Here is a 21,992-nt window from a genome sequence, read left to right as displayed (position 1 = left end):
GTAAAGTGAAACAAAAATGATACATGGCTTTCAAAACTGACCACACATTAAAATCTATGGCATACACATGTATTCAGGACTGCTTTTTTGCTCCAATCTTAGCTACAAGTCTTTTAAGATATTCCTTTACCAGCTTTGCACATTTAGAGACATTGTTGGCAAAATAGCAAAGCTCAGACAAAATAGATGGAGACCATCTGTGGACATTAAATGTTAAGTCTTGCCCCAGATTCACAACTGGATCATGTTCTGAACTTTGACTGGACCATTCTAACATGGAAATGCTTAGATCCTAACAATTCCATTGTAGCTATTGCTGTATGTTTAGAGTCTTTGCTGAAAGATTAACTTCTTTCCTAGGACTTTTGCAGCATCTAAGCAGATTTATTAAAGGGTTGGTCAGTATTTAACTTTATTTATCTTCCAAGCATTCCCACTGCATGATGCTGCCACCATCCTGCTTCAATGTGGGGATGGTGTATTCAGGATTGTTTTTTTCAGGGCTCTGCTACACATAGCGTTTTGTATGTAGGCCAGAAAAATACATTTTGGTCTTTTCCACATTTGTTGTGTCCTCTTGATAAACATACTTGTGACAAACCTTAATAAAGACCTAATGATTTTTCTCATTGTCACTCTTCCATAAAGGACAGATTTGTGGAGTGCACAACTAATATTTGTTTGGTCAACAGATTCTCCCACATGTCCTGAGCATCTCTGCAGCTCCTCCAGACTTACCTTGGGACTCTGCTGTATTTCTGATTATTGCTCTCCTTGCCCAGCTCAATCAATCATAATGTTCTCTAACAAACATATGAGGCCTTTGCAGAACAGCTGTATTTATGCTTAAATTACACAAACTAAACCATATTTACTACTCATTTGACATTCTGAAGGAAATCGGTTGTACTGGATTATATTAAGGGGAATCAAAGTAAAAGGGACTGAATACAAATGTATGCCACACTTTCAGATTTTTAGTTGTAAAAACTTTTCAAACTATGTATCATTTACCTTCGACTTCACAATTATGCACAACTTTGTGTTGGTCTATTCCCTAAAATACATTGAAGTCTGTAATCACATTGTGAAAAAAATATAAAAAGGGTCAAGAGGAACCTTTTTGCAAGGCTCTGTGTGTTTTTCTGATATGTACCAGGAATGGTAGGAAGCTTGTTGCTGGCACAGCGGCCAGGAGGAGTTGGCCTTCGAATTTGCTTTAGCTTGTCAATCTTCAGGTTCTCTAGCCTCTTCAGAGCCTGTGTGGACATTCCCATTGTCCCTGGCTCCCCTCCTCCGCCACCTCCTCCACCTGCAACTCCATCTTCTAAAGCTGTGAGGTCATCCAAGCTCCCTGCTGTATTTAGGTTCATTTCCACACCACTGTCATTGTTGTTGGTGCTTCCCAGTGGAGAACGTTCGCTGCTGCAAGACGACTGACCGCCGGGACTTGGCTGGGATTTCTGAAAGACAGAGAAAAGACAGAAAGTTTTATTTCTTCCTTTAAGAAAAAATAAAGAATTAAATCTGAGTTTACTTTCATCTCTGTTCTCTGATGTAATCTTTACTAGTGTATCTCACTGACCAGAGCATTCTCAGGTGCCAACAGTTTGCAGTCTTCCCTGCATGTCTCCTCTTTTTCCAGCAGCAGCTCAGATGTTTGGCCTCCAGGGGTCAGAGCTGAGCCAGGGGGCCGTGGCCCAGTGTCTCCACGATGCTTCTTGGTGATGTGGGCCTCAGGGCCGTGCACTGTCTTTACGTGCTTACGCAATGAGCTTGGATCGGTGTATCGTTTTGTGCAACCAGGGATCTTACAAACATAAGGTTTCTGTAAGACACCAAAACATCTCTCAGCAAAATATCGAGAGGTGTAAATCTGAAAAAAATTCTCATACAGTTAATAATGGAAGAGTTTTATTAATAAAGCTAAATTAGTTAGATGTCTTTACATCAGTAGTTTAGTTTCTTTGTTACTTTTCAGTGGTGTGTGCTTCAGTACCTCATTTGAATGAGTTCGGTTCTGGTGCTTGGCTCTGTCTGAAGCGTTGGAAAAGGCTTTATTGCAGCCCTCGTGTTCGCATACATAGGGTTTCTCCCCGGTGTGAGAGCGCAAGTGGGTCTTTAGATTCTCCAGGCGAGAGTAGGCCTTATTACAGCCTTCAAACTATAACAGAAAACATTCAGTTTCAGGTAAATCACTAAAGCCAGGAAGAAGTAAAACAATCAAATAAATAAGCCATATATAAAGCTTTTATGAAAAGACCTGCTGCTCACTAACTGGTCTCTAAAAGCTATTGATGTTTGTTAAGGTGATTTGGTACTCAGAATAGACTAAATACAGTGTTCCTTGACATGACGTGACATTGTCAGTGCTTTGTTAAAGTAAAAATAAATGGTGTGTTCAAGGTCGCGTACAACATTAGTATTCTATCAGAACACTTAATTCCACATCTTTGTTGTGTTTGCTACAGGCCTTGTGGCAAACGGGACTTCCAATGGCTTTCTTTCATCAATATCTTTCTTCTTGCTGCTCTTCCTAAAGGTCAGATTTGAGGAGAGCCTGACTAATAATTGTGCTGTCCAAATAATTTATCACCTGAGCTTTTGAACCTTGCAGCTACTTCAGAGTCATCATAGGTCTATTGGCTGCTTCTCTTATTAATGTTCTCCTTATAATTTCAAGAAAATATTTCTGCTGAGATTAAATTGCACACAGGTATACTCTGACTGAGGGACTTCTCAAGGCAGCCAATGACATTGTATTTCATTTAGGTGCATTTCAGAAAAGGGGTTGAATACATATTCACTCTTAGCAAATATGCACTACTTTTTATTGGTGTATCACACATAATTATGTAAAAATAAGGTAAAGATTAGCAGGTATGAATAATTTTGTAATCCCCTATATGGAGGACTGGCTTGTAATGAAGGTTAACCTAACCTGCCACCTAGTGGTGACATGGCAGAGGGCTCTTTTTTTTTAAAGAGTGAAATATAAAAGCTTTTTCTTTCTAAACTTCATAAAAGGGATATTCATTTTTCTGTATTATACCTTTATATCACGAAATGAAAACAAAGATATGTCAGAGAATTAAGATTCACATACAGTGCACTTGTGTGGCTTCTCTCCTGTGTGTCTGCGCATGTGAACCACGAGCATGTACTGGGCTTTGAAAGGTCTTTGTTCTCGAGAGCACTCCTGCCAGTGACAGACAAACTCCTTTTTCTCTCCGTGGATGTGCTCGTTGTTGATGTGCTAAAAGGATGATAAAAAACATCAGAAATATCAGTTAGAATGAGAATGATTGCTGAACGTCCAAACGTTTCATACTTGTTTCAAATAGAAAATGCTTTGATTTATTTTGTGTTACTTAGATAACATTTTACCTTATACTTTCTACAGTTTTATTTATTTTAACCATTGTGTAATGTTTTTACTGAACCACCTTTTAGCACATTAACCATTACTAATTATATGGTTTGTACATTTGTATCCGGCCCCCTTTACAAGACGTAGGATGAAGAAAGCCGTAACAACTGCAGCTTGCATTTTGTCATAAGACGTATAGCAACTTAGTATGCAATTGGAGGTAGATGCGCCTGTCAGATGAGTACAAAGAACTTTAATGTTTTTAGCAAACAGGCAAAATGCCATGTATAGCAGAAAACCAAAACTGCACATCAAGCTGAACGGACCTTCCTCATGGTGAAAGATGGTGGTGCAAGCAACATACTGTGGAGACGGCTTTTCCTCATCAAGAACCAGGAAGTTAGTGAACAGGAACATGGTTGGTGCTACATACAGGTCAATCCTGGAATAAACCCCTATACTTACAGCCAGAGCTACATCTGTCTCTTTTAGTTTAAAGCATATTGTTCAAATGGTCCAGTCAAAGCACAGACCAATCCATCTCCCAATGAAAAAACTTTGGCAATAATTCAAAATTGCTTTTTACAGAGTATCCATCCATACTGACTGAGCTATTCCGCACAAAAGAAACGTAAAAATGTCAGTCTTTAAGTGTGCAAAGCTGATGGAGACAAACTCCAAAAGATTTTCAGCTGTAAATAACTGCACCAAACATGGATCTAAAAAGTATTTACTTAGTGGGTACTGAGTACAGTGCATTCAACGCTTTTTATTTTTATTTGTAAAACATTCTGAAAACTATGCATCGTTGTTATGATTTGTGGGTGTTTTTGGGTTTTGTTGGTCTGTTTCACAATTAAGCTTTTGAATCATGCTTCTGTTTATTATTTTCCTGGTTATGCTTTAGTTTAATGTTTTTCTAGTTTCTGTTAGTTTGTATTCAAGTGTTTCCATTTTGCTCAAGCCACATTTTGTCCTGTCAATCAACTTTATTCGGTTCACCTGCCCCTAGTTAATCTGTCTTCTTGTTTCACCTGGTCACGCTCCATAAATACACACCTGTTCAGTTATTCATCACGGAATGATTTTAAAATCATGTTCATGCCTTGCTTTCAGATCATGCTCATGCCTTGTTTGGATCATGCCATGCCTGTCTTGCCTGCCCGTTTGTTGTTTTTTTCCTGCCTCTTTCTGTGAGTGAGTTTCTGTTAGTTAAATCTTTTTTCACCTACCGTCATGCTGCCTGCTCCTCTGCATTCCAGAGTCCTTCGCTACACAAACCCTAACAATCGTTTACTTCCAATTCACAATTGTCACCACTTTGTGCTGGTTTGTCACACAAAATTCACAGAGGTTTCTGATAGTATCAAAAAGTTTCAATTAGAAAAGTTCAAGGAGAATGAATACTTCTGAAAGGCACTTTTGCTAATCTTTCTCTTCGGTCTTTAATGTTTGGTCATGAAACAAAAATTCTGACGCTCAAACTCTTATATGACACATCTGCGGTCTTTCCCTAAGTTGTTCTCAAACTGACTGATGACATGTAAAATGTCTCACGTGAACAAGCTGGTCTTGTGTGTCAAACTCCTTGTTGCAGCTCTCCCAGCGACAGTTGGTCTCATAGATGGCCTCTGGCTCGGGCTTCCCGTCCTCCTTGTCCAAGTCGTCTCTGCCATCAAGCAGGCCCATCAGATGATCCTGCTGAAGCATATTTGTAGAATTAAAATTTCTCTTAGCTTGAGTTCATTGAGCATCCTAATGAAGGATTTACTACATCTTACAGCTCTGATTTAATCTGCTGCTGATGAAAGATATGGTTTTCTTTGATAAATAAAACGCTTTATATACCTGCACATGTATTTTACAGTTTCAGATGTAAATATTACTATCAGGATATGACTTCACCTGAGTACCGGTGGAAGAAGGGCTGGCTACATCTCCCTCTGACCTTTCCTCCAGGTTCTTCACATTCATGCCGTCCATTACACCTACCAGACCTGGCTCTGTTTTTAGCTGCAAAACAATACACACGACATCTTTTTTCTTCACTCCATTTATACACATCTCCTACATTAAAATTTATATTTTCCACAACATACAGTCTTTTCTCCTCTTGCATTCAGAATCAGAAGCTGCACAGACACTTAATGTACGGCAAATGCTTTATGGTGTCAGGTTTGAAAGCCATCTTACGTGTCCGTGCTTGGGCGGAGCGAGGAGTCGGGGATTGTGGGGAGGTAAACGGGAAGCTTGGCAGGGACCCGGTGTGTGAACACCCAGAGGTGTACCCCCGTTTCCTCCATACATGGATCCTTGTTGTCTGGAGTGGCAGTTCATGTTGCTTGAATAACTCAGAGATGAACTATGGAGCAAATATAGCACATTACAATTAAAGGAGAACCAAAATCAGCATGGGACTATTTGAATTTAAAGCACATAACCAGAATGTGTTTGACCAGAGTGTTTGTATTTTCAGATGTATTGTATAACATGAGAAAAATTTATCATGGTCTAATTTTTTTACAGCAATAACAGTTTTTTTAACAGTGAACTTGAAATAACATAGTATGTTATCGGATTATTTCTTGTTCTATAAATAATTTCATCAGGCTACAAACGATGTTTGAGGTAATGGATGGGGATATCTTCACTGCATGTTTGACTCAGATGAATATTGAATAATACCTCATGGCGCTCACTGACAGATGACCGTAGGAGCTGGCACCATTGGGGTTACAGCGAGAGTTAACAAAGGCCACAAGCGAGTTGGGCGATGTCCGAATGACTGTCTGCAGGTCTACACTGGCATCAGATAGAGGTGAGATGGACAGAGCTCTCTTTTTACTCAGCTTCAGCATGGAGCAAGGTGTAGAGAACCTGGAGCCTGGAGGGGACAAAAGTTGATTTGAGGGGAAAAAAGGAGTATCAGTTTCCACCCAAAACTGGATGTTTGTGACAGGATGAATTTAATTTGAAACAGCGTCTTTTCCCACCATCACCAGAGGCGATCTGCTCAGAGCCGGGCTGAAGCTGGCAGAAGGTGGGATGCGATGACATCATGTTATTCTGGTTACAGTAGGGGGTGCTATTGCTACCTGTAGGATTTTGGAGAAAAAAGTCAGAAGTTCTCAAACCAACGATTTCAAAGAAACATAATTAATCCATTAAAGAATAAAACAATAACAAAATTTCTGTTTTCCTACAACTCAGCCAGTTACATAGGAGGCAGAAAAAAATATTATTTGACCGACTAGACTGAAAAAGGCTGAACTTGTTACATTTCAGATGAAGTCATAACACTATGAATGCAGTTTTCAAAATTGGAATTTATTTATTTATTTGGATTTGTGGTCAGTGTCTCTAAGTCTTAGATTAAAAAAAGACACCCGTTTAAAGAACTGATAAATGTTTAAACAAACTTTCTAAAGCAATGTAATAGCATCTAGAGTAGAAGTGTATTTGACAGGTTGAATTACCGTGTATGGCATATTTTCACTTAAAAGACAAATTGTGACACTTAACCATCAAACATTTTACGAGTTTTGCAAAAATCAATGTGAAATTAAATTATATCTACATAATTGCTTAGCAGGGAGGCTGAGGAGCCTCCCTGGTAAGGCCTACGTCCACATCCGATCTCTGTACAAGCGGAGCAGGAGTTTGGTTTGCATTGCCGGCACTAAGTCGGACCTGTTCCCGGTGCATGTTGGACTCCGGCAGGGCTGCCCTTTGTCACCGGTCCTGTTCATAACTTTTATGGACAGGATTTCTAGGGGCAGCCAAGGGCCGGAGGGGGTCGGGTTTGGGGACCAAAGGATTTCGTCTCTTCTTTTTGCGGATGACGTGGTCCTGCTGGCCCCTCTAGCAAAGACCTACAGCATGGACTGGGGCGGTTCGCAGCCGAGTGTGAAGCGGCTGGTATTAAGATCAGCTGCTCCAAGTCCGAAGCCATGGTTCTCGACCGGAAAAGGGTGGCTTGTCCTCTTCAGGTTGGAGGGGAGTTCCTGCCTCAAGTGGAGGAGTTTAAGTATCTCGGGGTCTTGTTCACGGGTGAGGAAATAATGGAGCGGGGGATCGACAGACTGATCGGTGCGGCTGCCACAGAAATGGGGGCACTGTGCCGGTCCGTTGTGGTGAAGAGAGAGCTGAGCCGAAAAGCGAAGCTCTCGATTTACCGGTCGGTCTACGTTCCTACCCTCACCTATGGCCATGAACTTTGGGTCATGACCGAAAGAACGAGATCCCGGATACAAGCGGCGGAAATGAGCTTCCTCCGTAGGATGGCCGGGCACTCCCTTAGAGATAGGGTGAGAAGTTCGGCTATCCGGGAGGGGCTCGGAGTAGAGCTGCTACTCCTCCACATCGAGAGGAGCCAGTTGAGGTGGCTCGGGCATCTATACCGGATGCCTCCTGGACGCCTTCCTCAGGAGGTGTTCCAGGCACGTCCCACCGGGAGGAGGCCCAGGGGACGGCCCAGGACACGCTGGAGGGACTATGTCTCTCGGCTGGCCTGGGAACGCCTTGGACTCCCCCCGGAGGAGCTGGAAGAGGTGTCTGGGGAGAGGGACGTCTGGGCGTCTCTGCTGAGTCTGCTGCCCCTGCGACCAGGTCCCGGATAAAGCGGAAGACGACGGGTACGAGTAATTGCTTAAGCCCTTGTTTATCTTACCATAAATAAGCGTTTATCTCACTGTGCTGCAAAGTACAAAGAGTGATCCACGAGTAGTAATAGCAAGAAAGCCTCAAAAGAAAGTGCTGCTATGGAGACTTTGTGATCATAAGATACAAAATGTGTAGCTTTTATCCAACAGTGAGATTGGTAGGTTGTTTATCTTCCTTACGAAACTCAACACTGTGTGTTGACAGGATAAACTTAGGTACTTATGCACTCTTGCCAATGTTCTTCTAAACTTTTTAAATATTGCTTTGACTGTAGACATGGACAAGGAATTTCTAAGTGTTTAACTATTTTGTTTTAGCCATTTTCTAACTTATAGAAATCAACATCTGCGTGACTTGAATGATACGTTGTCTTGTTTTTCTCGTTTTGAGGAGTGGGTAAGAGAAATAGTCCTCTGTGTCATACCATTTTCATACCCCAGGGAAAGTCATGCATTACTGATGAAAAGTTCCTAGCTCAGCTTCTAAAACTTGTAAATGGAATACAAATTTGTATACATTTTAATAGGACATTTTGTTTCACTATTTCTTTGGTAAAAATTATTATTTCTTTACTTATAATATGATATTATTATATTATAACTGATATTATGCTTATCCGCTAAATAATTGTTTTTCTTTAAGGCAAATACTTTTGGAGGGCCTGGCATACAAGTAGTAAAGCTCGCCAACTGCTAACTTCTCATTATTTCTTTTGTGAAAATCTGTGAAGTTTCAGTTTCAGTCTCTCAGGTATCCTTAAGTCCTAATCAATAGCAGCTGTGAGGTTAAGGGGATGAAAAAGATAATGTGACTCACCCTCTGTGGGAGGCATGCCCCTGTGGCCCATCATACTGTGGGGCGGAGGGGCCTGAGGGGGCCTCATGTATTGATCCAAGCAGTGGCTGTTTCCCTGGACCGGACCTGATCCATGAGTCATGTTGGGAGTCATGGGATTGTACATAGCGTGGCAGTCCTGGGAAGGGACATCAAGAAGCTGGGCTCGGAGTGGAGACACTTCGGTGTAGGGAGACTGGTCTGATGGGACAAGGCTGCAAATAACAAAGACATTGGAATATGAGAGGCAAGCACATAAATTCTGGCATAAAATAAGAATATCTGAATAAACTCCACAATAATTTACGGGTTCAACTATTCCTTTTGGGTATGTTTTCTCCCTTATACAGACAAGATTCGATCCTGTTTCAAAATACTAAAAAGATTTACAGACAAAATGCCAGTAAATTTTGTGTCAAAAGTAATAAATAAAAGGATATACAGTACAGACCAAAGGTTTGGACACACCTTCTCATTCAAAGAGTTTCCTTTATTTTCATGACTATGAATATTGTAGCTTCACACTGAAGGCATCAAAACTATAAATTAACACATGTGGAATTATATACTGAACAAAAAAGTGTGAAACAACTGAAAATATGTCTTATATTGTAGTTTCTTCAAAGTAGCCACCTTTTGCTTTGATTACTGCTCCACACATTCTTGGCATTCTGTTGATGAGCTTCAAGAGGTAGTCACCTGAAATGGTTTCTCCTCCATGCTTCACGGTGGGAACCAGGCATGTAGAGTCCATCCGTTCACCTCTTCTGCGCCACACAAAGACACGGTGGTTGGAACCAAAGATCTCAAACTTGAACTCATCAGACGAAAGCACAGATTTCTACTGGTCTAATGTCCATTCCTTGTGTTCTTTAGCCCAAACAAGTCTCTTCTGTTTGTTGCCTGTCCTCAGTAGTGGTTTCCTAGCAGCTATTTTACCATGAAGGCCTGATTCACACAGTCTCCTCTTAACAGTTGTTCTAGAGATGTGTCTGCTGCTAGAACTCTGTGTGGCATTGACCTGTTCTCTAATATGACCGGCTGTTAACCTGCGATTTCTGAGGCTGGTGACTCGGATGACCGTATCGTCCGCAGCAGAGGTGACTCTTGGTCTTCCTTTCCCGGGGCGGTCCTCATGTGAGCCAGTTTCTTTGTAGCGATTGATGGTTTTTGCGACTGCACTTGGGGACACTTTCAAAGTTTTCCCAATTGTTCGGACTGACTGACCTTCATTTCTTAAACTATTGATGGCCACTCATTTTTCTTTACTTAGCTGCTTTTTTCTTGCCATAATACAAATTCTAACAGTCTATTCAGTAGGACTATCAGCTGTGTACTGTATCCACCTCCTGCACAACACAACTGATGGTCCCAACCCCATTTATAAGGCTTGAAATCCCACTTATTAAACCTGACAGGGGACACCTGTGAAATGAAAACCATTTCAGGTGACTACCTCTTGAAGCTCATCAACAGAATGCCAAGAGTGTGTGGAGCAGTAATCAAAGCAAAAGGTGGCTACTTTGAAGAAACTACAATATAAGACATATTTTCAGTTGTTTCACACTTTTTTGTTCAGTATATAATTCCACATGTGTTAATTCATAGTTTTGATGCCTTCAGTGTGAAGCTACAATATTCATAGTCATGAAAATAAAGACAACTCTTTGAATGAGAAGGTGTGTCCAAACTTTTGGTCTGTACTGTACATTGAAAATAAACTAATTCAAACTTTACTAAAATTACCAAATATATCTGGAAGATGTTGTATATTATTTATAAAACTAAAGATGCATCTATCAAACCTTCAGTGGCAGGCACCAATTAAAATTATTCTTTGAGAGCTGGATTGCCGAAGCAGAATTTGGTTGTTTCCAATTTTCTTACTAAGGACTATAAAACTGACAAAACTCATCTGTGCAAACTGTTTCCTTATTCAACAATTAAACGTGCAAAACATTGACCATATAGGTGCATTTCAATAAATTAAAATATCATTGAAAAGTAAATTTATTTCAGTACTTTAATTGAAAAAAGGAAATATATTGTTTCATTAATACAGAAATATATACACAGATACAGAGAAAATGGAATGTTACATAACAGTAAAAATGGGTTTTAATGCAGAAATCTTATGTTATGGCCATGTTATGTCCTACTCCATCATCATGAAGGAGGGTAAGCCACTAAAGGTCATCTCTAAACAAGTTGTTCACAGACTGCTGTATTCAAATGTCTAATGGAAAGTTGAGTGAAAGAAGAAAAGTGTGTTAAAAAAGGTGCACAAGCAACAGGGATAACCACAGCCTTGTCATAAGAGCATTGTGAAGCAAAACATATTCAAGAGTTTGAGGGACATTCACAAGATGTGTACAGTGAAAGGATTCAGTATTTCAAGAGCAACCGTGGCGGTAAGAATTTTATGAGTTCAAATCCTGGCCTGGCTCTTTCTGTAAAGTAATAATGACGATTTCCTTTTGCAGCAGGACTTTGCACCTGTCCAGGCTGCCAAAAGTACCAGTACCTGCTTTAATGACTGTAGTGTCACTGTGCTGGTCAGCCATCAAACTCTCCAGACCTAAACCTCACAGTGGAGCTATAAAGTACTCTTATAAGGAACATGAGAGACACCAAACCCAAAAAAAGCAGATGAGATGAAGGCAGTTAAAAAACCAACCCGGGTTTCCTTATCACTTCTGTTGAGCCACAGAGTGATCACCTCCACCCCATGCTGCATTGCTGCAGTAATTTATGCAATAAGAGCTCTGACCGAGTATTGAATGCATATACTGTACAGCACAGGCTGATTTCTGTATGAAAACTCAAAACACCTGTCGAAACCTGCTTAAACAGATCAAGGGGAAATTGGGGTAAATTGCACACTGGTTAGAGCATAACTAGTTCTGAAATACTTGGACTCTGATAAATAGCTCCTCTCATGGCCTTTAAAATCAAGCTCTTCTCACAGATGATGTAATGCTTCGTACCTACCACTAGATGTTGCATCTCCTTAATCTTGGTCTAAACTATGGAAATTTACTAATCTGGGTTTTCCCCCAGAGAAGAAGAAAAAGTAAGCCTTGGAACTTTCCAGTCTTCCCATAAATTTCAAAGGATACTGACGCTCAAAATCTGTCTCTGCCCTTTTTTCTTCCATCTCTCAGTGCCTTTCACTCCTCTGTCATCCTTTCAGTTCTTTAATTCCTTCCCAACGTGTATTCCACACAGGAGCTTAATCTGTCCTTTCTAATCCACTGTGCTACCCCCCAATTCTCCATTTTCCCTTCTTTTCTCTTTCACCATTCATCCTTTTAGTTGTACTTTTCAGTTTCTCCCTCTCTCCCCCTCAATCCTTTCTGTCTTGTTCTATATTCTCTTCCTGTCTCTCCCTTCCTCCCTCTCTCTATCTCTCTCCCTCTGTCCTGCCCAGCCACCTTTCTGTCCAATTCTCCCTGCTTCTCCCTCTCTCTGGGTAACCTGAGTGGGGCGCGAGGCAGTCATGCAGAGCGCAGCGGGGCCTGGTCAGCCTGTAATTAGCAGCTGTCAGAGAGAGGCCGAGTCCACCCGCAACCTGGGTGGCATGAGCAAAGGAGGGAGCGAGGGTGGATAGGATAGGAGAGGAGGGAGTGAGTGGCTGAGCTAGCGATGTGTCCTAACAACCGAACACAGACTTGGACGTCTGCATTCTCAGAATATTTAATTGAAACATGAAAAGTTTTTGACCTCCAATAGGAATGTTTTGAGGAAAAGGGACGTTTCAAAAAATCTCTCTGATTTGGCTCATCTGTACAAGGATGAAGGATGAATGAATAAAATTACTCCCTACAGCTTTCATTTTTAGAATGAAAACACAAGCTTGAATAAAAAATAAATATGCCTACCTCTAACCAATCACATCACCTAAAAAAAAACATGTATGTAAATGTGTGCAGATATTTTAGTAAAAGGTGAAGTTAAACTGGATATACAAACTGTTTTAATTATAGCAATATTTTGAGATTTTGACTGATGTTAAATGAAGGGTTAGATGATCTTTTTCCATTAAGTTTGCAAACTTACTGTACTTGAAGACTAAGTTAAAGCCATAAAATCTTTGTGCGCGTGAGTCCTGTACTGGCATCTTAGGCGTACAGTGTGGTAGGTCTGGTTGTCTTGCAGTGTCAATGGCAGATTTTCCAAACAAGAGATGGAAAATTTGATATTTACCTATTGTACTATGGAGTTTACTAAATTACTGTCCATATCTGGTTTTGCCACATACTCCTAACATTCATCCTCAAGATGATCCTACAGTTAGCCTGGAGTCTGTCTCAGATAAACTGGATTTGATGGACATATTAAGGACTAATGCTTGGCGGCGAGCCTATGGGTGGTTTTAAAAATGATGCCAAAATGAAAAGGAGACACAAGGATGGTTACGTTTATGTAAATGTGAGGAAGGATTCACTAAAGATGAGAGACCTTTAAGGAGCACACAAGCTAAACAGATAGCTTTGCTCTAACATGGGAAATATGGGACAAATATATTTAAAACCAGGCAGTTTTCCCCTGGCTCCCTAGCAAAACTGGATCAAGAGATGAAGAGTCCCAGTCAAAAAAAAGAAAAGGTTCTCCACAGTGTTATTTCCAAAAAGCAAAGAGCAACCAACTGCCCATAACTTAACCCAAAAGGCTTTTTTGTTTGAATATTAAAAATATAGTAGGAGCTTTAGGATATCTTCGTGACTATGATGGCATGACTCCTAAAATTTTTTTATACTTAAACCCCATAAAGCAGCTGTTGAGAGGACTCAGTCTTTACTCTTTTTCCAACCCGGCTATTATGAAGATTTTTAAAATTGGTAGACAAATTTAAAGAAAATGCACCAAACTTCACCAAAAGGCTTGAGATCTCCATTACAATTCAAGATGCTTTAACTAAGTACTGAAAGAAGTATTGAAATATTTGTTTGAATATGTTGGTCTTCTATTTTTAGCAAATATATAAAATTCTGCAAAATATATGCAATATACATTAAGGAGATACAGACACCGGCTACTTTATTAGATAAACCTTCCTCCTTGTGCCTTTAGAAACACCTTAATTCTTTGGGACACAGATCCAACAAGGTTTGAAAACATTCCTTAGAAATTCTGGTCGAGTCTTCTAGTTGCTGCAGATTTCATGCCTGCAGGTCCATGTCTTCAATCTCCCAATCTGGTTCATCCCAATGTATTAAATTGGATGTAACTGGGGTACGGTGAACTCACTCCCATGTTCAACAAAGCATTATAAGATAACTTAAGCTTTTTTGATATGGTGCTTGATGCTGCTAGAAGTAGCCATCAGAAGATGGGTTATTAAGGTAATAAAGGGATGAAGATGGTCTGCAACATTTAAATGATGCCTAGTTGGCACTACGAGGTCAGCACTGTGCCAAAAAATTATCCTCCACACCATAACCACCAACATCATGGTGAAGGGTTGGTCAAAAGCAGGATGGATAAATGTTTTTATGTTCGCACCAAATTCTGACCCTACCTTCTAAAAGCCAAAGCTGAAATTGAGATTCATTAGACAGGTCAACATTTTATAATCTACTGTCTTATTTTGGTGAGCAAAATAACTTTCTAGTACATACTGATAACTAAGCCAGGTAGATATGTTAGCCAATAAATATTAGAGCTTAAACCAATAAACCCATGAAGATTTGTATTTATGTTCATGAAAACAAAAATGAAACAGGTCTCACAAAGTTTCCTGCTGTTGCTGCTGAACACCTGTGAGAACACAGAAGATGGTTGCAGTCTTACCCTCTGGAGGGCTGGCTGGATGAGGTATCATAGTAATACAGCCCCTGATGTGGCTGCATGTCCACTGGCATTGGAGCTCAGAGACCTACTGCTCCCTTTACAGCCTGGACCTGCAACACAGAGGCAAGTACAAGGTTAGACTGAGGAGAAGAAACATAAACAAACCCAACTCAAGTGAACAAAGCCAAACTCCACCAGAACGAAAAGGCCAAATACACACAATTGTGGCTGGTGAAAAAAAATACATACGTAGGATGTTAATAGCAGACCGAACCAAACCAAGAAAAACAGTTTAAAGAGAAAATAAACTCTGCAAAGCTTGAGTCATGCTTATTTTAAACTGTTAGTTTAAAATAATAAATCCATCACTCATGTATGAGTCACAAAAAGAAATTTAGAAGTAAACGGTTTCAAAGCTTTATAAATTATAAACAAAAGCACACAAAACCTGAGCAATGAGTTAAACTTTAGCTACTTCTGCAAATTCCCTTCTTCAAACAGGGTGTCCGATTGAAACAGTATGAAAACAAAATCAGCTGCAGCACAATGAAGCTGTATATTCTCTCTGTATTTAATACAAGGTATAAAAAAGTCTCAGATTAGGTCCTGCTTAGAGATGATGATACACAATTTGCCTATCCATTTTTTTTTAGTCATGTAATAAAAAACAGGCAAAAGAGGAAAGAATTAGTAAAATTATTAATGTTTAATAGTTTTTACTCTAAAAACAATATTTTTGTTCTGTGCGCTGAATATATATTCCCCCTGGTTTGGAAATATATGCATGTATTCTGGATTTGGAAATGTAAGCAGCCTTTTAAAAATCTCACTTTAAAAAGTTTATATTCAGATACCGCTGTTTTTTAATACCATTATAGCTAAATGCTAATATAACAAGCTAAGAAGGCTCCACTCGATAATCATTTCGGTTGATTTTAAAACAATAGTAAAACGTTGTTTCTGCTGCCTCTCTCATATAGCATGACATTTCTATTAGAAATACTAAATAAGTACACACAACAAGCAGGCTAAAATATTTTAGATTTTTAATAGACATTTTCTCCAAACAAAAGAAATGTTAGTCGCATTATGTTACCAGTTTGCTCAAGCACAGTTATAAAGATTAGTCGAAAGCCTGTGACACACACACTGAGCTTCACCACGTATCTGTGTTTTCTGAACATACTCTTGAGCTTCAAACACTTCACGCACCTTCTATGCAGGACACAGAAGAAGAAAATCTGGGTTTAACATTTAAACCCTTAAAGGACAAAAACTAAAATGCTTGCAATGGAAACTAAGTAAAATGAGAACAGAACAACACAGGCTTTTGTGTGAGACTAATATTGAGAGGGCATCTTTCAGCAGGATTGTATGTGTAAGGTTATTCCAGCCAGGGGACCTCTGGAACAAAGACCTGCTCATTACATCCAACCACCTCAGTGTAGCCACTAATAGCAGCAGTGTGTGAGTTTAAAAACAGAATTATAACAGAATAAGAACAAAAAAGGAAAGGGGAAAAAAACGGAAAAATGTAATCTTTGCATGTTCCACATCTGAAGTCTCACTTGTTGGGCTGCAACTTTATCATGGATGTGAAAACAAAATATTACACTCTTTCAGTCTAACGCAGATCAAAGCACTATGGTTTCACTGCAACAGATTTTCAGGCCTTTATGTAGCAGCACAAGTGTTAAAAGGACAGCAGGGACCTATTTAAGCCCAACAAGTCACCGAAAGTACAAAAGTTAGCAAGTGTCCACTCACTGATTGAGTGCATTCAGCACAGCTTGTGGATGTGTGCATGATAATTATCCCGTAGTGCTAAATAGAGATTTTGCCAAGCACCTCAGCTGTCCAGAACCAATAAATACCATGATGGGGGGGGGCACAGCTTTATACATGCACACACTCACACACACATTAACTCTCACAGCTGTTTGACTTGACAGGGGGTCACATAATGATCCAGTGGCCACCATGTCTACAGGGGATGTGCAAGAAGGAGTGTGTGTGGCAGAAGAGTGAACCTGTTTACTCAATGTAAACCCAGTAGCAAATGTGTAAGGAGAGAGCATTTGCAGAAACAAATTTTTATGTGTGTGAGTGTGTGGTGAATCTCAGAAAAAGCTGCATAATGTATGAGCCAACCTGCAAAAAAGCAAGGTGGAATTTCTATATGTTTGCTACCATTTTCCCCGAGGAGTGAAGTAGAAGAAAGTGTGCAAGTGTTCTGTTACTCAGCTGCTTGTACACACTAAACAGACAGTTCTGTAATTAATTTGCATAAAACACAACTTGATCTTTTGTGCAGAAAACGTTTGCAGAACCTAAAATGCTTTTAATGTCTGAGAAGCCCTTCCCTTTTTTCATTCAGCTTGTAAAACAGCAAAAACAACTCAGGTGATTGAAATATTAGAGATTTCTGTCATAACTTTGGGACCTTGTGTGCAACTTCAGAATTTTTTTATTGTATCATCAGCAGTCAAGGTCCAAAGAAAAATTCCAGAAAGCCTAAAATTCACCACTGCCTGAAGATAACAAGAAAATATGATTCCTTGGAAAGTATAAAGAAATGAGGGATGACTCAAGACTCTTGCATGCTTTATTTAGTATGCACCAAAAGGATGAATTTATGCACCATGCTGACTGATAACAGGTATCATAGTGCTACTATTTTTTGTGTGAGAGTTGGCTCTCTGTGGTGATGTGTTTGAGAGAGATTGGGAAGGAGTTTATTAAAAAACCCCAAGGCTCATAAATCAGGCGGCTGACCAAACAAGTCTGTTCTGCTGTGGCACCACAGAAAGCTGGGCAGAAACCAAGGAGATGAGGATGAGGACAGGATGTCCAACCACCATCTACACCCAAAAACCTCCTGATTCAAACACTGTTCTAACCCTGAAACACCCCAAACTGTAAGAGCAGGACACGCAGCAGGTGGCTCTCAAATGTTAAATTGTCAGGTTTTCGCAATGTAAAAAATAGGACTAGGATAAATAATTTCAAAAACTTTTCCATATCAAATGTGACATTTATCCTGGAAATTCAACTGTAAAACAAATCTTTTACAAGGAAAAAATAACAATAATGTTGTTGCATAAGTGTGAACACCCTTTAGCCACTTCTTTATTTAAATACCTTTTTATTTGATTTCAGCATCCAGTCTTCTGTGGTAGGAGTTTATCTGTTTCCTGCATCTTGACCTCGTCATATCTGGCCGCTCTGCCTGTAAAAATTTGCTATATTTATCAGACCACGAGAACATCACTTGCCACAGCTTTCTTTAGGAGAAAACTTTAATTTTCCTACTATAAGGTTGGTTTTTATTTGAATATATGTTTGGACTCCTAGCGATGTTGAAAAAGGAGATCCCTCTTAATCTTCAGCTTTCTAGCAGACCACTGAAGGTTTGGCCCAGACTCCCTGATCAGTTTCCTTCTTTTATAAAGTTTGGAAAAATATCCGGTTTCCATAACGTCCCTTTTGTCACTTATTTTCTCCCATATTCATGATTACCTTTACTCAACACAGTTTATATGCAATGCTGTGACATTATTTGCCACGTCTCCTGACTGATACCTTTAGACAATGAGATGATTTTGAACACTGTAGCCTGTCATCAAATCATGGCTTTAGCTCAAGGATGCAAATGAACAAATGTCAAGAAGATCCTAGTAGACCAGCTGAACTTTCTTTCAGGTTCTTTATGTTCATTATATTTGTCGGGAGGAATAAACTGAAGACGAATGAACGCTGAAAATAAGTCAAAAGTTGCTTCAACAAATATTAACTTATGTGTACATTTAAGTATTGGGGTTATTGCACCCATTAAATGTTTTTTTTCTTTAGTAAATCTTTTCCATTTAAATTGTACAGGATATATGTATGTCACAGCATATGAGAAAAAAGGTTTGAAATGACAATCAAAGTCATTTTTATTACATCACAAAAACCTGGCATTTGCACAGAGATATGCACACATTTAAGAACAAACTGCTCTTTTAATATTGTTTAACTTTAAAACCAGTAAAACAAAGTCTTCCACTACTAAGTATAAACAGGAGTTTCACTGTCCCAGCCTCACTTCTTAGATATGTTGCAGTGATGTAACACTGCATGAATTTCTCCCAAAGTGCACAACACCAAAATGATAATTGGCTCCTTTTTTTTGTTAAAGGGATGCACGTGCTTTTCACAACCCCTAACACCAAGTTACAAACTGGCATACTGTAAACAACATACGCATGGTGACAGATGTCTGCATCTGTCTCACTGACACTGGCTCTATTTAAATATGTGTGTTAGTCCTGCCAAGCAGAGAAGATCAAGAGTCATCATCTGTGTTAGTAGTGAGGATTTTATGTTAGCTATTGGATAATATCGGTCAGTTACCACCTATTTATGGGTTCTTGTAAATGTATTCATACCCCTAGGATTTTTTGCCCATTTCATACCATTACAGCCATGACCTTAAGTGTATTTTCTTGGGATTTGATTTGAGAGACCAACACACAGTAGTGCATAGTTGTAAAATGACGGGATATGATACAAGTTTTTTTCTTAAATAATAATCTAAAAAGTATGTTGTGCATCTGTGCTCAGCCTGCCTGAATCAATAGTTTATAGAACCACCTTAACCTGCAATTACAGCTGCACGTCTTTTGGCATATAGTTCTGCCGGTTTTACTCAATGACAAACGACTCAATCTCAGTAAGATTTGATCGAGATTGTCTGTGAACATAAATAACAGATTCTCAATCAGATTTAGATCTGGACTTTGGCTGGGCCATTCTAGCGTATGAAGTTGCTTTGATCCAAACCATGTAGTTGTTGCTCTCGTTGTATGATTTGGGTTGTTGTCCCGCTAGAAACTGATCCTTCATCCCAGTCTCAAGTAATTTGCAGCCTCTAACAGGTTTTAGCAAGGTTTCCTGTCCCTATTAAAGGAAAGCATCCCCATAATGTGATGCTGCTCCACAGCGTGTTCTCCTGTGGGGATGGTGTGCTTGGGGTATCAGCATTTTCTGTCCCAGACAGTGTTTTGCATGTAGCCCATTAAATTCAATTTAGGTTTTATCTGAAAAATAATGTTTATTTTGACTCCTTTATGTGACCTCTACATCTTCTCTATAGCTACAAACAAATCAGCATTCTTCAGTTCCCAATTTGTATCCTTCCCAAGTCATACATGTTTTATTCCTCATCTCTTCTCATCTCTCAGATCTACACCACTGGTGAACAGTTTTAGATACACTTTCTCACTTAATGGGTCTCTTTATTTTCATTACTATTTAAATTGTAGATTCTCACCAAAGGCAACAAAGCTATGAATGAACACACATGGAACTATACAGGTCCTTCTCAAAATATTAGCATATTGTGATAAAGTTCATTATTTTCCATAATGTCATGATGAAAATTTAACATTCATATATTTTAGATTCATTGCACACTAACTGAAATATTTCAGGTCTTTTATTGTCTTAATACGGATGATTTTGGCATACAGCTCATGAAAACCCAAAATTCCTATCTCACAAAATTAGCATATTTCATCCGACCAATAAAAGAAAAGAGATTTTAATACAAAAAACGTCAACCTTCAAATAATCATGTACAGTTATGCACTCAATACTTGGTCGGGAATCCTTTTGCAGAAATGACTGCTTCAATGCGGCGTGGCATGGAGGCAATCAGCCTGTGGCACTGCTGAGGTCTTATGGAGGCCCAGGATGCTTCGATAGCGGCCTTTAGCTCATCCAGAGTGTTGGGTCTTGAGTCTCTCAACGTTCTCTTCACAATATCCCACAGATTCTCTATGGGGTTCAGGTCAGGAGAGTTGGCAGGCCAATTGAGCACAGTGATACCATGGTCAGTAAACCATTTACCAGTGGTTTTGGCACTGTGAGCAGGTGCCAGGTCGTGCTGAAAAATGAAATCTTCATCTCCATAAAGCTTTTCAGCAGATGGAAGCATGAAGTGCTCCAAAATCTCCTGATAGCTAGCTGCATTGACCCTGCCCTTGATAAAACACAGTGGACCAACACCAGCAGCTGATACGGCACCCCAGACCATCACTGACTGTGGGTACTTGACACTGGACTTCTGGCATTTTGGCATTTCCTTCTCCCCAGTCTTCCTCCAGACTCTGGCACCTTGATTTCTGAATGACATGCAGAATTTGCTTTCATCCGAAAAAAGTACTTTGGACCACTGAGCAACAGTCCAGTGCTGCTTCTATGTAGCCCAGGTCAGGCGCTTCTGCCGCTGTTTCTGGTTCAAAAGTGGCTTGACCTGGGGAATGCGGCACCTGTAGCCCATTCCTGCACACGCCTGTGCACGGTGGCTCTGGATGTTTCTACTCCAGACTCAGTCCACTGCTTCCGCAGGTCCCCCAAGGTCTGGAATCGGCCCTTCTCCACAATCTTCCTCAGGGTCCGGTCACCTCTTCTCGTTGTGCAGCGTTTTCTGCTACACTTTTTCTTTCCCACAGACTTCCCACTGATGTGCCTTGATACAGCACTCTGGGAACAGCCTATTCGTTCAGAAATTTCTTTCTGTGTCTTACCCTCTTGCTTGAGGGTGTCAATAGTGGCCTTCTGGACAGCAGTCAGGTCGGCAGTCTTACCCATGATTGGGGTTTTGAGTGATGAACCAGGCTGGGAGTTTTAAAGGCCTCAGGAATCTTTTGCAGGTGTTTAGAGTTAACTCGTTGATTCAGATGATTAGGTTCATAGCTCGTTTAGAGACCCTTTTAATGATATGCTAATTTTGTGAGATAGGAATTTTGGGTTTTCATGAGCTGTATGCCAAAATCATCCGTATTAAGACAATAAAAGACCTGAAATATTTCAGTTAGTATGCAATGAATCTAAAATATATGAATGTTAAATTTTCATCATTACATTATGGAAAATAATGAACTTTATCACAATATGCTAATATTTTGAGAAGGACCTGTATAGTAAGCAAAAAGTGTGAAATAATTAAACATTTTGTTTATTTTAGATTATTACAAAATAGCCACCCTTTGCTCTAATTACTGCTTTTCTCTCTTAGCATTCTCTCCGTGAGCTTCATGAGGTGGTCACCTGAAATGGTTTTCCAAAATGTCTTGAAAGAAATTCCCAGAGGATCATTGAGAGACGGCCAAAGGTTAATATTTTAGTCATTACAGCAAAGGGCCGCTACTTAAAGGAATCTAAAATATAAAACATATAAAAACTTTTTTTTACCATTTTTTGTTTGCTACATAATTCCATATGTGATCATTCACAGTTTTGATGCCTTTAGTGAGAATCTACATAAAATGTAAATAGTCATAAACAC

At 39.7% G+C, this 21,992-nt stretch overlaps 1 protein-coding gene across 1 annotated transcript in view; it reads right to left on the bottom strand.

Moving 5' to 3' along the window:
* gli1 (GLI family zinc finger 1) overlaps positions 1 to 21,992 on the bottom strand; it is a 77,008-nt gene that overhangs the window by 6,492 nt on the left and 48,524 nt on the right. The window contains exons 2-12 of the mRNA XM_047348342.1: positions 14,660 to 14,769; positions 8,849 to 9,081; positions 6,364 to 6,465; positions 6,056 to 6,254; positions 5,564 to 5,732; positions 5,276 to 5,383; positions 4,928 to 5,068; positions 3,107 to 3,256; positions 2,000 to 2,164; positions 1,586 to 1,828; positions 1,157 to 1,463 (exon numbers count right to left, since the gene is read on the bottom strand). Of these exons, the coding sequence (XP_047204298.1) occupies positions 1,157 to 1,463; positions 1,586 to 1,828; positions 2,000 to 2,164; positions 3,107 to 3,256; positions 4,928 to 5,068; positions 5,276 to 5,383; positions 5,564 to 5,732; positions 6,056 to 6,254; positions 6,364 to 6,465; positions 8,849 to 9,081; positions 14,660 to 14,730 (1,888 nt within the window). The 5' untranslated portion in view covers positions 14,731 to 14,769. The remainder of the gene's footprint in view (positions 1 to 1,156; positions 1,464 to 1,585; positions 1,829 to 1,999; positions 2,165 to 3,106; positions 3,257 to 4,927; positions 5,069 to 5,275; positions 5,384 to 5,563; positions 5,733 to 6,055; positions 6,255 to 6,363; positions 6,466 to 8,848; positions 9,082 to 14,659; positions 14,770 to 21,992) is intronic.

Source organism: Girardinichthys multiradiatus, chromosome 20 (genome assembly GCF_021462225.1).
Source record: "Girardinichthys multiradiatus isolate DD_20200921_A chromosome 20, DD_fGirMul_XY1, whole genome shotgun sequence".
In the NCBI taxonomy this organism is placed as follows: Eukaryota; Metazoa; Chordata; class Actinopteri; order Cyprinodontiformes; family Goodeidae; genus Girardinichthys; species Girardinichthys multiradiatus.
Note: the sequence above shows the minus strand (reverse complement) of the source record. Positions and strands in the feature narration are given on the sequence as shown.